Source organism: Narcine bancroftii, chromosome 6 (genome assembly GCF_036971445.1).
Source record: "Narcine bancroftii isolate sNarBan1 chromosome 6, sNarBan1.hap1, whole genome shotgun sequence".
In the NCBI taxonomy this organism is placed as follows: domain Eukaryota; kingdom Metazoa; phylum Chordata; class Chondrichthyes; order Torpediniformes; family Narcinidae; genus Narcine; species Narcine bancroftii.
Window position 1 is genome coordinate 14839910 of NC_091474.1, and position 18363 is coordinate 14858272.

The 18363-nt window shown below is 39.3% G+C and overlaps 1 protein-coding gene across 33 annotated transcripts in view; it reads left to right on the forward strand.

Moving 5' to 3' along the window:
* LOC138735739 (disks large-associated protein 4-like) overlaps positions 1 to 18363 on the forward strand; it is a 482104-nt gene that overhangs the window by 372485 nt on the left and 91256 nt on the right. For all 33 annotated transcript variants that reach the window (XM_069884077.1, XM_069884055.1, XM_069884063.1 and 30 more), the window contains 2 exons: positions 1973 to 2120; positions 4821 to 5061. In XM_069884077.1, coding sequence (XP_069740178.1) covers positions 1973 to 2120; positions 4821 to 5061 — 389 coding nt within the window. The remainder of the gene's footprint in view (positions 1 to 1972; positions 2121 to 4820; positions 5062 to 18363) is intronic.

Sequence of the window (18363 nt, forward strand, 5' to 3'; positions counted from 1 at the left end):
AGCAGAGGAGATGATTCTACGGGACGGTGACCGTGGCGGCAGACCAGTGAGGGGTCACCGGGTGAAGAATCCACAAGTGGCGGGCTTTTGGCGACTCAAGCCGCAGGCTGATAGCGACTCTCATTCAAAGGACTCACACCAGGCTGCAGACTGCTGGAGACTGGCTTGAGACTGGACGAAAGGGTACCAAGTGTCAGAACCAGGTTGCGAGAGGGCGCCAAGGGCTGGAGGAGCTCCTACGCTGAAGGCTTCTTGATTGTGTCAGAGGTTTAGATCTGGACCTCAGGTTGCTGATGGCCGAAGTTTGTGCGATTGTAGAGGCTGCAGGAGGGCTGGCGGCGAACTTACGGACACTCAGTGATCCTGAAGCATCTCTCTTTTGCTTCTCTTTCTCTGACTACAAGGAGTGCCGGGCAATTTCTGCTGATGGCCAATCTTTGTCTCCCGTGTGCCAGACTAAATGTAATTTTGTATAATATTTCATCTTGTTTTACTAGTTGACCATAAAAGAATTTTGAATATCATTCACTGCTTATGTACGATGAAGTATAAGTTAGACCAAAAAATTATCACCAAAAAATCGTTTGCTTTTGATATTTAAGATGAGAAGTAAAGCAGCCAATTTCCAATGAAAATCAGAAAAACTGCTGACTTTAAAAATCTGGAATAAAAACAGAAAATGTTCCCTGAACTGCTGAGCTTTTCCATGTATTCTGTTTATGTTTTAAGCATTTAATCTCCTGTGTTATTTGTTCCACGTTTTGCAAAAGGAATTCCATTTCATTTTGGGTTTTTTTCTAGGACTTTGTGAAGCGGAGATGTGCTCAGTATTGTTTGAATTTGAACCTGAACTTATGGTGATGGCTTCGTTTTGTTGATTCTGCATCTCTAAATATACAGATAATGACATGATCTGTGCTTGAAATATTATGCTGATGCATTCTCAATTCATTGGCTCGAATTAACTGTTATGGAATTGTGTTGGGTTGTATAAACTATTCAAATGTGCTGAGTGCAGACCTTAAAACTTGTGAACTGTTGTTCACTTGTGAGCACTATTGCCTTTGCGGCTGGAAAGTTAGTGTTCAAATCCCATTTCAGAGATTTGAGAAATATCTGGCATCCACTGTGAAGTAATTGTTGACTGGTTAGAAATGCCCTTTTTTTTTGTATAATCATACGGAACCTTTGCATCAGTTGTATGTAAAAAAAAATCACATTGTTTTCAAGAACAGCAGGTGAATTATTTCCATGTTCTGACCAAGATTAGTTCCTTAACCAATAGAAACTGATTTTCTTGTTGCTTTCATTCATAACGATCTAATTTAATTTAGACATTTAGAAGCAGTCCTTTCTGTCCCATGAGCCCATGCCTTCCAAATAATCCAATATGACCCCCATACATTTTGGAGGGTGGGAGGAACATACAAACTCCTTACAGACAGCACCAGAGTCGAACCTGGGTCGCTAGCGCTGTAACAGCGTTGCATTAACCAATAGGCTAACAGTACCTCCCATATTTGTAGTTTTCAGCCCGAATTGGGCAAAGTCTTTCTCTGACTTTCTCAGTCCGACAACATTTGAAATCCTGTGTTTAGAAGTAGAGGATTGGAAGAGATTCATGTGGAACGTATGACCCAACATTACCCAATTGACAAACTGGGAACTTTTGTAGTTGCCTATCTCTGAAATATTTTGGTCTCCAGTCTCCAACATTGAGGTGGTAGTACGTGAGCCCTGTATTGACCTCGGGTCCATTCCGAATTCCTGAAGCCCAGTCATTGTCATAAATTACTGGAGAGCCCAGATCAAATCCAGAGATTCCCACTTTTGCCAGTTAACCTGAATGACTGTTTCTATACTCTGCATTCTATCTAATACTTTATATTTCATATTCTAATAGATGTTCTTGAACATAGCAAATGCAGAGACTTTATTTCGTGAACCATGTTCAATATTTTACCTTGTACAGCCAAAGCTATCTTGCATCATTGAGTGAGTCCATCCACAGAAGCCTTGATTGCCTGGATACAGTGGATCTGAACTCTCCCAACTTCCATGGATGGAATGAAGATGACTTGGGAAGCACAGACACCCTCAAGTCCAACCCTATTAACCAGGTCTGTATTATTTCATTCCTGGATGCAAAGAGTAGCAATTCACGTGGCCATTGAAAATATCAAAACAAACAATGATCTTTTAAAAGACCAAGTAAGGGTTGAGAAGGATATGGAACAAATGCAGGCAAATGGGATTAGCTCAGAATGCATGCTGGGCAGCATGAACAAATTGCACTGAGGTGTTTGTTCTATGTTGTGTTACTTCATGACTCTAAGAACGTTGCGCTGATTTTCCAATCAGTCCGTCCTCCAATTTTTCCAAGCAGTTCGTCTGACTTCAGATAGCAGTAAGACTGTTGCAAAGGGTTGTTCGGGGAATGGAGAGCATATTCAGTCTAGAAGCCTAAAATATTTCAATCCCTCACAGCCCTTGGTGCCCTCAATCCAGTTAAACATAGTTCATAAATTGGAATTCCCTCATTTTCAGATCTTTTAGATTTAGACATTTAGCACGGTAACAGTCCCTTCTGGTCCACGAGCCCTGGGCTGCCCAAATACTCCAATTAATCTACACCCCCCCCCCCCACGAAGGGTGGGAGGAAACCAGAACACCCAGAGGAAATGCATGCAGACACTGGGAGAGCAAACGAACTCCCAACAGACAGCACCAGATATGATGCCTGACTGCTGGCGCTGTAATAACCCCGGCCCCGGTCCGAGCAGTATGGTCCGACCTAGGAGGGGAGGCAGGCCCCTCCAGCCCGGGTAAGAAACCTGCATGGGAGAAAGCCACTCCGATATAAAACCTACGACCCAAGGACCTCGCTGCCACGTCCCAGCTTGCTTGGCCACGGCACACGAACCATGGGTGTAAAGGGTGGGGCCAGTACTGCGCGCACTGCACTCCACCTAAAAGTTCCTTTGCGCAGGCCCTAGGACAGGTCCATGTCCTCCCCCTCCACGTCCAAAGAAAAGAAAGAAAGAATCTTTAGGTTAACCATGCCACGCTGACACTAATGGTGCCATTTGGTTAACTAAAAAGGTACTCCATTTTGACTAAATCAGGAGTGACCAAGAAATTGAGGCATATTGTGATATTGTTGACAAGGAGCTCTGTACATGTAATATCACAATACAGTATGTCTCAATTTCAGTTGCTGGATGAACTTCCACCTGCTGCTGCAGACATACTGGAAAATGTTGCGATTTAAACATTAAAAGACAAGCACGCAACTTTTGTCTCTCAACCTGATTCTCCAGTTTGATGTTTCTTTTGTGTCTTTTCAAAATATGAATCACTTCCTGTACCCATTTCCCTCACTTGCTCATCAGATAATGGTTGATTCCAGGATACATGCTCATCTCTCCTGGAACTCTGTGTGAATCCACCCAATCTAATTCGCCTGGAGCCATTTTGTGGTCTAACTCAATTCACAAACAGCAGTTTAACATTTACGGGGGAACTTGCAGGTGATGATGTTGACAGTGGTTGCTTTGCCCTTTCTGAATGGTGGAAACAGAAGAGGGAGAGAGTGGGGCACAGAGTACTAGTGGCAGGTGAGGTAGTTGTGGCATAGAATCATACAGAACATGTGGGACAGGATTCATCAGTTGGTAAAATTGTTACATGCCAGCAATTGATGATGTGCACACACCTCTGTTCTATCCTCTTCACCTCAACCTACCCATTAGTTTCGATGACCACAAGCTGGGAGATCATTTTGGCTTTGCCTCCACAGGCTTTGATAAAGAAGTGGTTATCTTCGATTTTATTGAGCTTTGTCTGTGTTCTTGATGATGGTACTTTCACCTTCCAGACTTGGATCTGACAGAATTTGGAGGCGAGCCAACCTACAGACTCTCCTTTCTTGCAGTTACACTGTAAACACACCCTATTAAGATTCTAAATTCTGGTATTGAGCAATAGAATTAATTTATTTGTCACGTTCAGCCATGATTATCCCAAAATATCCTTTGATGCTTTCTATTTTCGTCACCTCCGCCAGTACTGCCACCTACTTCCTTATCGCACATTGTTCTGGAGAGTAGTACTTTGTCCGTTAATGGAAGCCGTGCTTTTAGCTTCCAAGGCTGCCATGTCATGAAATGGCTCTGCAAATTCTGAAACATTTCCACTTTTCTATACCCCTTCACGCTTATTGCTTTCTATAAATGTATTTTTGCCTGGATCCAAATTGGACCAGAGCGGGGTGAGTTTTCTTACGATTGCACACAAAATGAAGCATTTCTCTGTATCTCGATGAATGTAACAATAAGGCACAAACACCAGTCCCCTTAAAATTCAACTCTTTGACTAAGCTTTTTTTTAAATCCCCTTGATACCCACTGTCCCAAATCACCACCCATATTTTCCTCAGACCCCTGTGCAGGGAAGGTGAAGTTACATAACTATGGAAGAAATGTTGCCATGATCTTAACCAAATTTCCTCTAATGGACATGAAACATGAAAGTCTGCAGATGCTGTGATTGCAGTCAAAGCACAGAAATGCTAGAGGAGCTCAGCCGGTCTCACAGCGTCCATTCTAGGTGAAGATAAATTATCTAAGTTTCTGGCCTGAGCCCTTCCTCATACCTTGGCAATATATCTTTACCTCCTATGGACACTGAGAGACTGACTGAGTTCCTCCAGCATCTCTGCATTTTGACTTCTGCTGAAGGACAATTGGCATGTTGGTGGATTGTGTCGATGTTTCATTTTTCAATCATATTTATTTTACTTCATTATATTTCCCTTAAAGGAGCAAGAAATGGATTTTAGCAATCAATATGAAAATATCTGTGAGTCTGTCTTCAATGAGGTGGATTCCCAGGCAGTGGATGCTCTCGACCTGCCCATACCTGGCTGTTTCCGCTCAAGAAGCCACAGCTATCTCAGAGCAATCCAGGCTGGCTGTTCTCAGGATGATGACAATGTATCTGTCCGTTCAGTGTCTCCCCCACCTATAACAACCACAGTTAGAACCATGCAAACCAACACCAGTAAGTACAACTCTAACTACCACTAAGTCGTACTTTGAAATATTCAAAGCTGAGCTGTCTGAATGTTTTTATGTCTATTTTGAGCACAGAAATATTGGGTGCATCAGATAGCATTGAGGTCCCTGGCATATTATTTACATCCTTATCATGAACTGACCTAATCTTTCAACAAAACTAAATGTCCACGTGAGTTAGATTGTCCGCATGGACTGGATGTAAGCCGTATCCCAGGGTAACCAGAATTTATTCAGTTTATAGATATTACTTAAAATGAATGAGTAAGAGATTTTAAAAAATGATGATTTTTAATGATGGTTTTCCCTTTGAATTTGAAAATAGTGTAAATGTTAATAAGTTATTTGCTCTGCTTATAGATTTAGAGTGATGTTGATAATTGTTAAGTTTATTGTGTGAGGTGAATGTAGAATGCAAATATTCTTCTTGAAAATAACATAGCTGTATAATGCATGAATCTTTTAAGTGAGACTTTCTCTTCAAATGTGTGTCAGTAAAGGAAAGTGAGAGAAAAATGAGTTTTGATTTTGTGGTTTTAAAAAGAAATCAAATTTTAATGTTCATTTTATACGGATGTAAGTCACAACAGAGTGCATGAAGATCTGCTTCTTGTTCTGCCCTGAGATTTGTTTCTCATCCTAAATGAGTGTTGAAGAGACTGTGTTACATGCTAATAAGGCTTAAGCTTTGGACTGGATGTTAAAGTGTTTGAAAATGTTGGTAACGACACTCATGTGTTGCATTGCAAAGTACAACACTGTAATATTAAATGATTTGTGTGCTCTGATGTACTGATTCTGTGATATAACAAAGCATTTACAATTTTCATGAAAAAAAGTTTATTTCTTTTAAAATGATGAAATAAATGTTATAAATATACTATTTGCTCTCCTGAAGGCATTGTTTAAAATATGGTGCATAATGGACATTGCTTTCTTTTCATGTATTCTTACTGGTATTCTGCTTAGATGTGGATGTTTACTTTGTCGAATTCTGTTTGTGTAGCAGACTACGCTATTTTTTTTCTATTGTACAATATATTTGTGTATTGTTTGTTATAGCTAAAACCAAAAAGTTGTCATGACATATCACATCAAAAGCTTCTGTGAATATCGTGTTTGAAAGGTGATGGGGGAGGTGGCGGCGATGGATGTTGATCATGCAAGTTTTCGACCTCACCCAATGCCACTGGACAGAAGTGCAACGTGGATGACAGTTACCTTCCGGCAGAGATCTGGAAAATCACTGGATACATCATCTTGGGCTATTATTTTGATGTCATTGCTAGTTTGTCTTTTTGCTGCCTCATCGCTAACTACATGTCCAAAAAGAAGTTTGAACAGATGTTTACAAATGCACAAATACTGTCACAATTGTGTGGTGAAACTACACTCAGCAATATAGCAATGGGTCAGCTTGCCTGTGTGGAAAGCTAGTGGAACAGCTCACTTGCCTGTGTGGAATCTGCCTGATTTAGCAAGCCACATTCCATAATGTGCAAGAGAGGCTTTCAGTCAGATCATGGGCCAGCTGTAAAGTTCAACATCTGGGACACAGGGGTGGAAATGAATCCTTAATAACATCTGGTATTTACCTGATATAGTAATGTATATATATATATGTTGAATACAACTTACAGAATTTGGTTCCATCAAAATAATTGGACCCAAATTTCAGAAGTAGAGTACCATGCCCACACACTGGTAAATGGGCAACACTGAGTGCTGGCTGTCTGAGATGAATTTCCACCCCCTTTTTCCTGTAAGACTTATACTTGAATCAAGCCTGATGACAAGAACTATTTTTTTTTTGGAGATTGCAAGAGCCTCCCATAGAAATAGCTTGGGAATACTGAACCCAGTTCTTGATGGAATTGTTCCTATTGCATAAACACACTAGGTGAAACGTATTCATAACCAAGTGATGCAAGGAGTATTTCATAAAGGAAATTTTATTCTGCACCTCATAGGATGTTGATACTGATAAATCGACGTATGGATATTTTCAGTATTAATAAATCCTTCTTGACTATATATATTAAAAAAATATTTGCTGGAAAAGTCAATGATGAATGAATTTAAGTCACCAACTTTCAAGGTCCACACCTGGACAGGGAGACATTTCTTGATGACCTGCCAGTGGTATTGTGGATTCATCTGGGCTGCCCCTTATGAGAAAGGTGCTGTGAAATCAGACACAAGTAGCCAAGGGAGAAGTTCCTGGAAGGTAGATGTTATTTTCTATCTTTACTTACTGTAGGTGGTCTGTCCTCAACATTATATTTGATGAAAAGAAAATAATTTATTAAATCAGAGGTCCAGGGCACATTTGCTAACAGGAAGAAAAGGTTGGGTCTACCCCTGTCTCTTAGCCCAGGTACATTTGAAGGCAGAGATTTCTGTTACTCTGAGGCAAATAACCTTTGGTTGGGCATATGGACAGCCCAGCTTTATAACACTCTCTTGAACATTCAACCAAAGGCTCAGCGCTTCCTCACTTCCTGCCTATTTGGTGAACTCGAGTTGAAAAATGTCAGGGTTATTGCTTGTTGCAACCGAGCTATGAAATTTACTGTTTATTATAAATACAAATATGGGCCCCATGTAACTTAGTCAGACCAAATTGACTGGTCATTTGACTGACAACATTTAAAGTTATTTATGGGTCAAAGATCATATTACAGTTAAGTATGGGCAATGGCTAAGAATTTTTAATATTGTCTAATGAAAAATAAAAGAGTTTGTGCCACTTGTTTTTTTAGTATTTCAAAATACAACCTAAGCAGGAAATAACCCTTTAAAATAACCAAAAAGGCAGAACCAAATATCAGAAATTAATTTATGATATTTTCTGTGCTTCTGATAGTAACATGTTATTTAAAAAAGGCTTCCACCAATTCCATTATGATTTTCATAATGGTTTATGACATGAATAATGTTATGATGTTTATGAATAATTTATGAAGATCTTTTTTTCTGATTACAAATACTCTTAAACATGATAACACTTAGATATTGCTTATTCTTGAATGATAGGATGGGAGAGATCCTTGTGAAAAAGCTCACATCCATCTTGCAGGAGCAAGAAAAAGAAAATCTTTAATATCCTAACAGAATAAGAATTCAGTATTAAGGTCATTTAAAATGACTGTGTTGAAGTTTCAAAGTGTTTGCTTGGATTTTATTTTCAGATTTGTATCTTAAATATACTGTATATGCATGTTTAGTACACCATTAGCTTAATATCAAGCATTTTGATAAAATATATTACATATGTGTATATACATTTATTATTGCTATGCATCTAGTGCAATGTTCAACCAGTTTATTAAATCTGCTTAATGTGAGTTTCAAATATAAGTGATGTGTTGGTATATTCAAAATATCAAAGAATATTCTCTTTTCATGTTGAAGTTAACTTGAGGCATAATTTAACCAGGTGTACAAATGAGGCATGCTAGCTGAGTGAGTGAGAATCTTGTGAGGTCACGCTTTCTGTCTTAGACCAGGCTTATCCAGTCTTGTTGGACTGGATAGAGGAAGGTTTTATGACTTAATTCAACTGCACTCTCTCCAGATTAGATCAGTGATCATATGATCTATCAGTCAATAAAGATGGTTTCAAAACACTCATGATCCTCTGAGATCCAGAAACTGCTCTATCCATTGTGTGATTTTTATCAGCTCCAGTGGATGCAGGGCAAGAACATGGTGCATCCTATGAGTATTGCTGACCGAGTCTGGGATCCTGGCGTGAATAGGAAAGGAGGCCAAAATATCATGTTGATCTCAGCAGTGAGCAGGAAGAATTTTTAATTTTGGGAGACCCCAGTGATAGCAGATCATCCAAAACTACTGAATATTCTAGCTACTGGATCTTTTCTATACAGGCCATCACTGATTCACGAGTGGGTTCTATTTTAATAGATATCTAAAAATCAATTTTGTCAACGAATTGGAGAAAAAAAAATCACTTGATAGGGTAACCATATCTCTATGATATTTTAATGAATAGGCTCAAAAATGAAAAAAACAATGACTAAAAGTGGAGAAATTGAAAGAAAGAGAGAAAACATGTTCTGCCATTTGTAGAAATGAACGTACAGTCTGTACGCATGTTGGACTTTTGAATTCTATAATGTAATGAGAGCTTGTTCATATGTGGAGATGTCCATTAATCAGGCTTTCATAATCCATTGAGAGTCTGAATGATGAAGTCATCTCTTTCCTGAACATTGGGTTATTGGGTAGGGAGAATCAGTTTGAGTGACAGGACCCCCATTGCCAGAAAGCTCGTGGCAATATTCTGTCATTGGATAGCAAGGGTTAGTAAGTTATGACAGTCAGGTGATGGAGAAATCCTGGTACCGAGCATGCCCAAAGTTTCTTAAAGGTCATAGAGTTTCATGACCATCCTGGTCCACAAGCAAAAGATTCATTCTGGAGCAATCTGCAGCCGGCATTAACCAATGTGATCAGCACATTGAGGGGTAAAATCACAAAGGGAGTCCAACACAAACAATTCCAGTTTTAACCTATTCACAAGCATGATGTTGTAAATGTCAGTGTGCAGGTGTTTAGCTGTTGAAATGGTTTGCATAGTGTGGAAAAAAATTAGTTGTGATTTGCATTGTATAAGATGAGCATCTCCACGAGTATCTGCAGTTATGAGTGAAATTCTTAATCAAGTGTAAATGGGTTGCTTGAAAGTGGATGTTACACGTGCGCAACTGGATATTTAACCACTGTCTAGACTCGAGAGCAAATCTGAGTTTTGATAAGCTATCACATTAGTACAATTTAATAGTGTCCACATCTCTGGCCTACATGCCAAGTTAATTTAATCTTAACTTTATAAAAATCTTCTGAGCTGTAACAGGAATACATCCTTGGCCAATATATACCTGAATAATTTGGAAAATGTCTCTGTTTTGCCAGTTAAAACTATCAACTGGTAACTGCCAACAATGTCAAGGCTGAAGTTAGTCAGCGCAAGGAAGGTTTCAAACTTCATGAAAACCTGACCTGGATGAGTCATATTTTCCTCATGATAAAGCTGGTGTATTAATATTTACGAATCTTATTTACATTTCTCTGTGCTCGGATCCATTTACAGAGAGATCAATTGTGGCAGTTAATCCAGAAGCATGACCAGAAGATTTAAAAAAAATGTTCAGATTGAATGGAGCAAGTTAACTTAAATCCTCATCCAGGTAGAATGCCATTGCTTTTCTTGTTATTTTCTAATCTGACAGAGCTCCCAAAAGAGAAAGCTTAATTTAAAGATGAGGGTTGATACTTGAGGATTAAAGCCTATATTGCCATTTTGCAGACAGCAAGGTTCTTGAAATAGTTTGATGAGGTTCATTGAGAAATGATCGATGTCCAAGATACACACTGCACTCTCTCAAATAATACCTTGGAATTTTTAATGTCCAATGAGAGAGCTTTAATTGAAGGGAACAGTTCTAGCGATTCAGTGGTCCCACAGATTTCTCACTCAACACCACCAACAACAAACACTTGTTGAGAGGCATTGTTACGCACATTCAGCCAATTGCCAATGCCAAGAAAGTCGTTTTGAGTGTTTTCCAGAAGATTCTGCAAATCTGAAATGGAAAATGCTGTAATTTTTTTTTAAAACACTAAGAGAAAGAGCACATTGTTTCAGGCTGTAAGGTCAGGCAAGTTTTCCTATTAAATTATTCTACATTTACTGAAGATAATCCCAATCAAACTTTTGCAAAAAGTAAACTGGATTATAGTAGTGAAGTACTGAAAAGTCATCATTTTTTTGTCTATATTTCGTTAAGAATTTCATTCAGTTGAGTAAAGGAGTTAATACATTGTACTTACTTCTCTGAGAAGCTTGCCAACAGCGTTGATTGCCACAATTAAATCCTATTGAGGTTACACAGCAAAATGAAAATGAGAGGGTTTACACCATTAAAATGACATTTGGGGCAAACAGTCTCCTAGATTACAAGAAGCTTGAGATCCAATGATCCACTTCGCTTGCACAGTCTACCATGAAATGTTATGTTCATTACAGCTGGGCCCCAGGTGGCCTTGTAGCTTTCAGCAATGTTAAATTTCTCATTTAATTTTACAGTTTACAAATTAGTGGCCGATAGAAAGCAATTAATTCACTTTTACAAATTTGCCACAGATCTGTAGATGGTCTTTACTCTGGATTTGATACTGATTTTTTTGAACCATGAATGGCATCAAATCTGTATATTTAGAGTCAAATAATTTATGAGATCCATGGTGACATCACCATTTGCATTATGAATGTACTTGTTAATGAATTCTGACAACCCTCCCATTTAGGATTCTTCTTGTGTCATTCAGTAATGATTGCCTGTGCTTTGACCCGGTAAATTATTTTCCACATCCGCCATCAAGAAACAAGAACCAAGTCATGGCAATTTTTTTTTCAATAAATACAAAATAGGCTAAGCGAGGATGCTTCATCGAGTGCACTGGAATGTATATATTTCACCATGATATTTCCAGAACTTTGCCAACTTATGTTAATGCTGCAGTTTTGTCAAAATGCTCTTATGTTTTTGATGCATATTAAACTAGCAAATACTGTGCTGAGTCTAATTGTGTACCTGGCCTCTGTCCATAATTCTAAGGAAGCAGTTAACTGGTTTATTTTAAAAAGGTTCATCTCTCTGTTAAAATAGCAGGCAGAGGAATGTCATGCAAAAGAAATCCAGACAGACCACCAACCAGCACCAGCCTAGGCAACCACAACAAAGGCACATACAGCTGGTTTGACCCTCTGAAGTCTGTCTCACTAACAACCAGAGGATGACGCTCACTCTGGGAAAGCAGTCTCTCAGCTAGTTAAACAGCAACTGGATAATGCCATAACCTCACAATTCTGTCAGCCTAAAAAATCCTTAAAGCCTAAAACCTCGGACACCTCCTCAAAATTCCTGGTAAATTCCTGCATTGTCGGCCTTTCAGAAATGGCAGAACTATTGTGCGCTATTGAGAGGGAGTTCTCCTGAGAACCCTTATAATTGACACCAGATCTCTGGAAATTTTGCGTCCAAGGTTAGATTCAGGAAGCCTTCTGCTGATTACTGCCCATGACTTCTCTAACGAATCTCAACTCCACCATTTTGAATAACGTTTGAAAGTGCAGGTGAAGGCAAGAAGGCAGACTAAATTGTGGGTGGGGCTCATCGATAAGGATCATTTTGGTGCACCACTACTAACTGAGCTGGCGGGTACCAGAATCATGGCACAGTGCCACAGATAAGAGAGCTGATGCACAGCTCCAACAACACTGATTCAATCTTGACCTCTGTGTGGATTTTACATTTTTCTGTCACCATGTGTATTTTCTCTGTGAACCAACAGTTCCTCCCACATAACAAAACGAAACGGGTTGATTGGTTAATGGATCACTGTAAATTGCCTCCAGTGTTTAAGTACACAATGAAATATTGGGGGGAGGGGGTATTGTGTAGAAATGTGGAAGAATAAAATAGGGGACGTGTACAATTAATACTAGTAGATGGTCAATGAACAGCATTGTCTCAGTGGGCTGAAGGGTCTGTTTCCATTCATCACTGTGACACAGCTCCCAGAATGGGCCTTAATCAAGCTGAGAAAGAACCGACATGAGCTACAAACCTTAAAACCTAGCACTGATTTGATTCAACCTGCTGAATTCTCAAATGGATTACGTGTTGAGTGTTAGTCCAACTCTGAATGCTTGTCAGGACTCCAACTAAATAGAATCCAGTTTTCAACCAGTTTGATTCACTCTATGTGACATTAAGAAAGACTGATTTCATTGGATACAGCAAAATGCTCTGGTCCTCAGCAACATTCTGTCATGCTTGAAAACTTCTGAACCAACCATGCTTCGAAGCAGTGCTTAGCCCCCCTGATAGTGTGGAAAATTGTTCAGGTTCCTCCCCTCCATAAAAAGCAACTCAAATCCAGACCAGCCAATCATTGCCTCATCAGTCCACTGTAACCATCAGCAAAATGATGGAAGGTGTCAACATCCATGCGAGCTGAAGGCCCATACTCGCAAACAACCTGCTCACTGATGTTTGTTTGGGTCCTGACAGGACATCTCATCTCATCTCCTGACCTCACCGCTGCTTCGGTCAAACATGACCTGAGGTGGAAGTGAGCGTCACTGATGTCAAAGTGGCATTTAACTGAGCATGGCATCCGATGCTCCCATTGTGGTTTCCTCTCCATCGGAGAGACTTGGACGCAGACTGGGAGATCACTTTGTTTAGCATCTCGGCTCTGTCTTCCCAATGCCGTGGATCTCCCAGTGACCACCCATTTCAATTCCCCATCCCATTCTCTTGCTGACATGTCTGTTCATGGTCTCATGAACTGGCAGACGGAGACGACCTGCAAATTAGAGGAACAACACCTCGTCTCCAACCAGATGATATTAGTATCAACTTAGCTGGCTTTTGTTAAATCTCCCCCTCCCTTCTTCCCCTGCCACCTTCCTCCAGTTCTGTCTCTCCCTTCACTGTCTCCTTTTGCAGAGACATGATCAATTCTTACTTCTTCCCTTATCATATCCATTTAACACCTTTTGTTGGTCTGGATTCCTCCCCCAGTTGGCACCGTCTGAATTCTAAGATTTTCTGTTTCTGGCCCATTCTGCTTATTCCTTGTAGAAGACCTCAAACCTGAAACATTGGCGATATATCTGCTCTTTTATGGATCCTAAAAGACCAGCTGAAGTCTGCCAGCATTTCGGTACGTTTGTACTACAATCACTCATGACATGAAGAAGCCCCTAGTAAAACTAAAGTCAATGAGAATCACTGCCTGAAATCATACCAGAAAGAAAAAATACCTGTGATTATAAATGCTGCAAGAGTTCCTCAGGCCATTCAAGTTCTAGTCCTTACCACCTTTAGTGACTTCATCAGTACTATTACGATCATAAATGGAGATGTTTGCTGAGTTCCTGATGCCCAAGTCCATTATAGCCCTCAAATAAGGACAATGAACCCGGTAAGGTTTTGCTTTAATCTGATGGTTGGTCGTGTTCTTGGCTAACATTCAGAAATTCATTAGGAATTAAAACAGCCAATGAAGTACTTTGCATTTTTGTATCTACTGTAATGTTAGAATCAAGGTAACCAATTTGAACGCCACGACTCACTGAAGAGCATGTTTTTTTTGGATTTTATTTATATATTTTATTTAAATTTCCGTACATGTATTAATATCAAAATTCAGAAAATGGTGAACATATATTTCAAATCAGTTATACATACGACATATTATACCCCATCCCACCAACCCGCTCCCCCCAAATAATAATCCCCAAAAAAGAAAAAAAAACAAAAGGAAAAAAGAAAAAAATAGAAATAAGAAAACAGAAAAGCTTAGAAAAAAAAACAAACCTGATGAGCAAAATATCACCACCGTTCATACAACTTTGCCTTCTCAATATTATCATTTATTTATCTCAAGGAGTTAGCAAGGCTTCATGAGGTTCAAGGAAAGCTCTTTATAAATTGATACCTATGGTACATCAGTATGGGGACCAGATTTTCAAAAAAAACTATCATATTTATTCCTTAAATTATGTAATTTTCTCAAGTAGTATAGAGCTATCAGTTTTCTTCAGGCTGACTTCCAGGCCAAACATTTTGGCAGTTTCCGCAAAACAGGACGTCAAGAGCTGGATCTTCATCAGCCAGCTACCCACCAGGACTACCAGCCACCCCACATCTCCCATCAGGCACACAAAACTCAAAACGGTCAACCAGTTTACCTATCTTGGCTGCACAATTTCATCGGATGCAAGGATCGACAACGAGATAGACAACAGACTCGCCAAGGGAAATAACGCCTTTGGAAGTCTACATAAAAGAGTCTGGAACAATAACCAACTGAAAAACCTCACAAAGATTAGCGTATACAGAGCCGTTGTCATACCCACACTCCTGTTTGGCTCCGAATCATGGGTCCTCTACCGGCATCACCTACGGCTCCTAGAACGCTTCCACCAGCGTTGTCTCCACTCCATCCTCAACATTCATTGGAGCAACTTCATCCCTAACATCGAAGTACTCGAGATGGCAGAGGCCGACAGCATCGAATCCACGCTGCTGAAGATCCAACTGCACTGGGTAGGTCACGTCTCCAGAATGGAGGACCATCTCCTTCTCAAGATCATGTTATATGGCGAGCTCTCCACTGCCCACCATGACAGAGGTGCACCAAAGAAGAGGTACAAGGACTGCCTAAAGAAATCTCTTGGTGCCTGCCACATTGACCACCGCCAATGGGCTGATCTCGCCTCAAACTGTGCATCTTGGCGCCTCACAGTTCGGCGGGCAGCAACCTCCTTTGAAGAAGACCGCAGAGCCCACCTCACTGACAAAAGACAAAGGAGGAAAAACCCAACACCCAACCCCAACCAACCAATTTTCCCCTGCAGCCACTGCAACCGTGTCTGCCTGTCCCGCATCGGACTTGTCAGCCACAAACGAGCCTGCAGCTGACGTGGACATTACCCCTCCATAAATCTTCGTCCGCGAAGCCAAGCCAAAGAGAGAGAAGAGAGATACAGCTATATATTTCTGCATGCCATCTTTCCATTCCTAAATGGGAATCTGATTCCACTGTCACTGCTATACATTTTCTTGCAACTGCTAATGCTATTTTCATAAATTTCTTTGGAAAAAAAATTCAATTTCAATTTTGGTCTTATCACCAAAATATTACCCAGTAAGAAAAGCAGTGGATCTTCTGGAAATTGAACTCCCATAACTTATTCTAGAAATTTTCCTAATTCTATCCAAAATGGTCTCAATTTTGAATATGACCACGAAGAACGAAAAAAAGGTACCTAAAGCATTTATCTGATGAATCTGATTTTAACCTATTTAATTTCTGTGAAGTAAGATATAATTGATGTAAAAAATAGTATTGAACCAATCTATACCTAACATTTATTGTATTTGTCATGCTATCATATTATTTCTCCGCAATAATATCTAAATCTGTTTCCCATCTCTGTCTAGATCTATGTATTCCCTGCTTTAAATTTCCCTTTTGCCATAACAGATATAAGTTTCTTAATAGATATATCGCAAATCAAGAATTTCTATTTCACTTCTTTCAGGGAATAACATTGTTGGACCAAATTTATCTTGTAAATATGCTTTTATATGGTATTATTTTGTATTCCATATTTATTTTTTAATTGATCAAATGACATTAAATTTCGCACTTCATAACAATCTGCTATATTTCTAAATCCTTTGGAGAATCAAATATTAAAGTGTTGATTCTTCATTGTAAATGGTATGTCTATTTTGAATTGAGGGCATTTTAATTAACCCAAAATTCCTTATTCCCATTTCATTATTTACTTTATTCCATATATTAATCAAATATTTCTACAGTGCTGGCTCTCTGTTTCTAGATATTAATCTTGGTTCCCATTTATATATGACATCTTCTGGTATCTTCTCTCCTACCTTGTCCATCTCTATTTTAATCCCTGCCAATTTCTCTCCCTCTTCAAAAAAAATGAGAGCAAACTCATTTGTGTAGCTTTATAATAATTTTTTTTTCATTTATGTTGTAGACCTCCTAATTTATATTTCCATGTTAATTTTGATAACAAAACACTCACCATCTTATCCTTCCAAAGGAATTTTCTTATATATTTATTTAATTCCTGGGGTGTGGGGGTGGGGGGGGGAATTGTGGAAGGGATGTGGGCAATGTTTGAAAAGATACTGCATTCTTCCCAATAATGTTATTGGTAGTTGCATCCATTTTAAAAAAAAATCTTCATAATTTTTTTTAAGAGGGTACATTACTTAAATTATTATCTACTTATATCCTCAAAGATTTTATTCCATTCGACAGACATTTAAATTGGAAATCTCTTTTACACTGAGTCTAATCACCTCTAGTAAGGTCTATAATCTCACTTTTATCCCAATTTACCTTTTATCCAGATACTATTCCATATTCTTTTAACCTCAAATATAATTTACGCAATGAATTTTCCGGTTCCGTCAAATAAATTATTAAACAAATTAATCTTATATTCCTCTCTACCAACTCTAAAACCTTTAATTTCAAAATCAGACCGAATCAATTCTGCTCATGGTTCTATTGCTAAAATAAATAAAGCTGGAGATAAAGGACATCCTTGTCTGCTAGATCTAGTTAAGTGAAAAGGCCTGGATGTTTGTCCATTTATTACAATTTTAGGTTTTGGTCTATTATATAATGCTTTAATCCAATTTGCAATTATTGGTCCCAATCCAAATTTATCAAGTACTTTAAATAAAATATCCCATTTTAACCTGTCAAATGCTTTTTCAGCATCTAAGGCCACTGCTACTTCCAAATATATTATACTCAGTAATCTAGTCACGTAATCAGCTAATTTTCTCTTTTTAGCAAAACCAGTCTGGTCTATGTTTATTAATTTTGGCAAATATTTTGCCAACCTATTCATTAATAATTTTGCTACTATTTTATAATCTGCATTTAACAATAAAATTGGTCTGCAGATGCAGACTGCAGATGTTGGAATCAAGAGCAAACTGCTGCAGGAACTCAACAGGTCAGGCAGCATCCACGCAGGAAAATGGACACTCAATGTTTCGGGTCGAAACTCTGCTTCAGGACTTAGAAAGGACAAAGAAGTTGAACAGTGTAAAACAGGAGTGGAGTGGTCAGTGAAACCTATTAGCTCTTTTCACACCGCCAATTCCATGTGCATTAACCAGCGTATTTATTGGGTCCACTTCTGGTAATCGTGCAGTGTGAAATGTCCCAACCTGGCAGGATGAATTAAATTCCTGTTAATTTCAACCGGGCTCTGACACTTGGTGGGGTAAATGTCAGAGACCAGATGAGTTAACTCATTAATCGCCTTCTGGCGGTGTGAGAGCACAAACTGCTCTCACATTGTACCCATGGGAGGCGGGACACCCATTAAAATGCCGAGTTGCTGACTAACCAGGTAAATTATGGTGCAGTGGGAAAGGCTCATGAGTGCAGCATGCCCGGTAAGCTTTCCTGCTTCCTAGGAGGGTTGGCGGTGTGAAAGGGGTATAGGTGCACTAAGGAAGGGTAAAGGACGGCAGACAGATGGAGACAAGTGGAGGAGGGGTACATAACAGGTGGAAGCAGACAAAGAGGAAAGGAGGGAAGATACATATGAAATAAAGGAAGGGGTAGATGAGACCAGGTCCCAGAGATCCTCCAACAGTTTTTTTTTGGCTTAAAAAAAAATGCT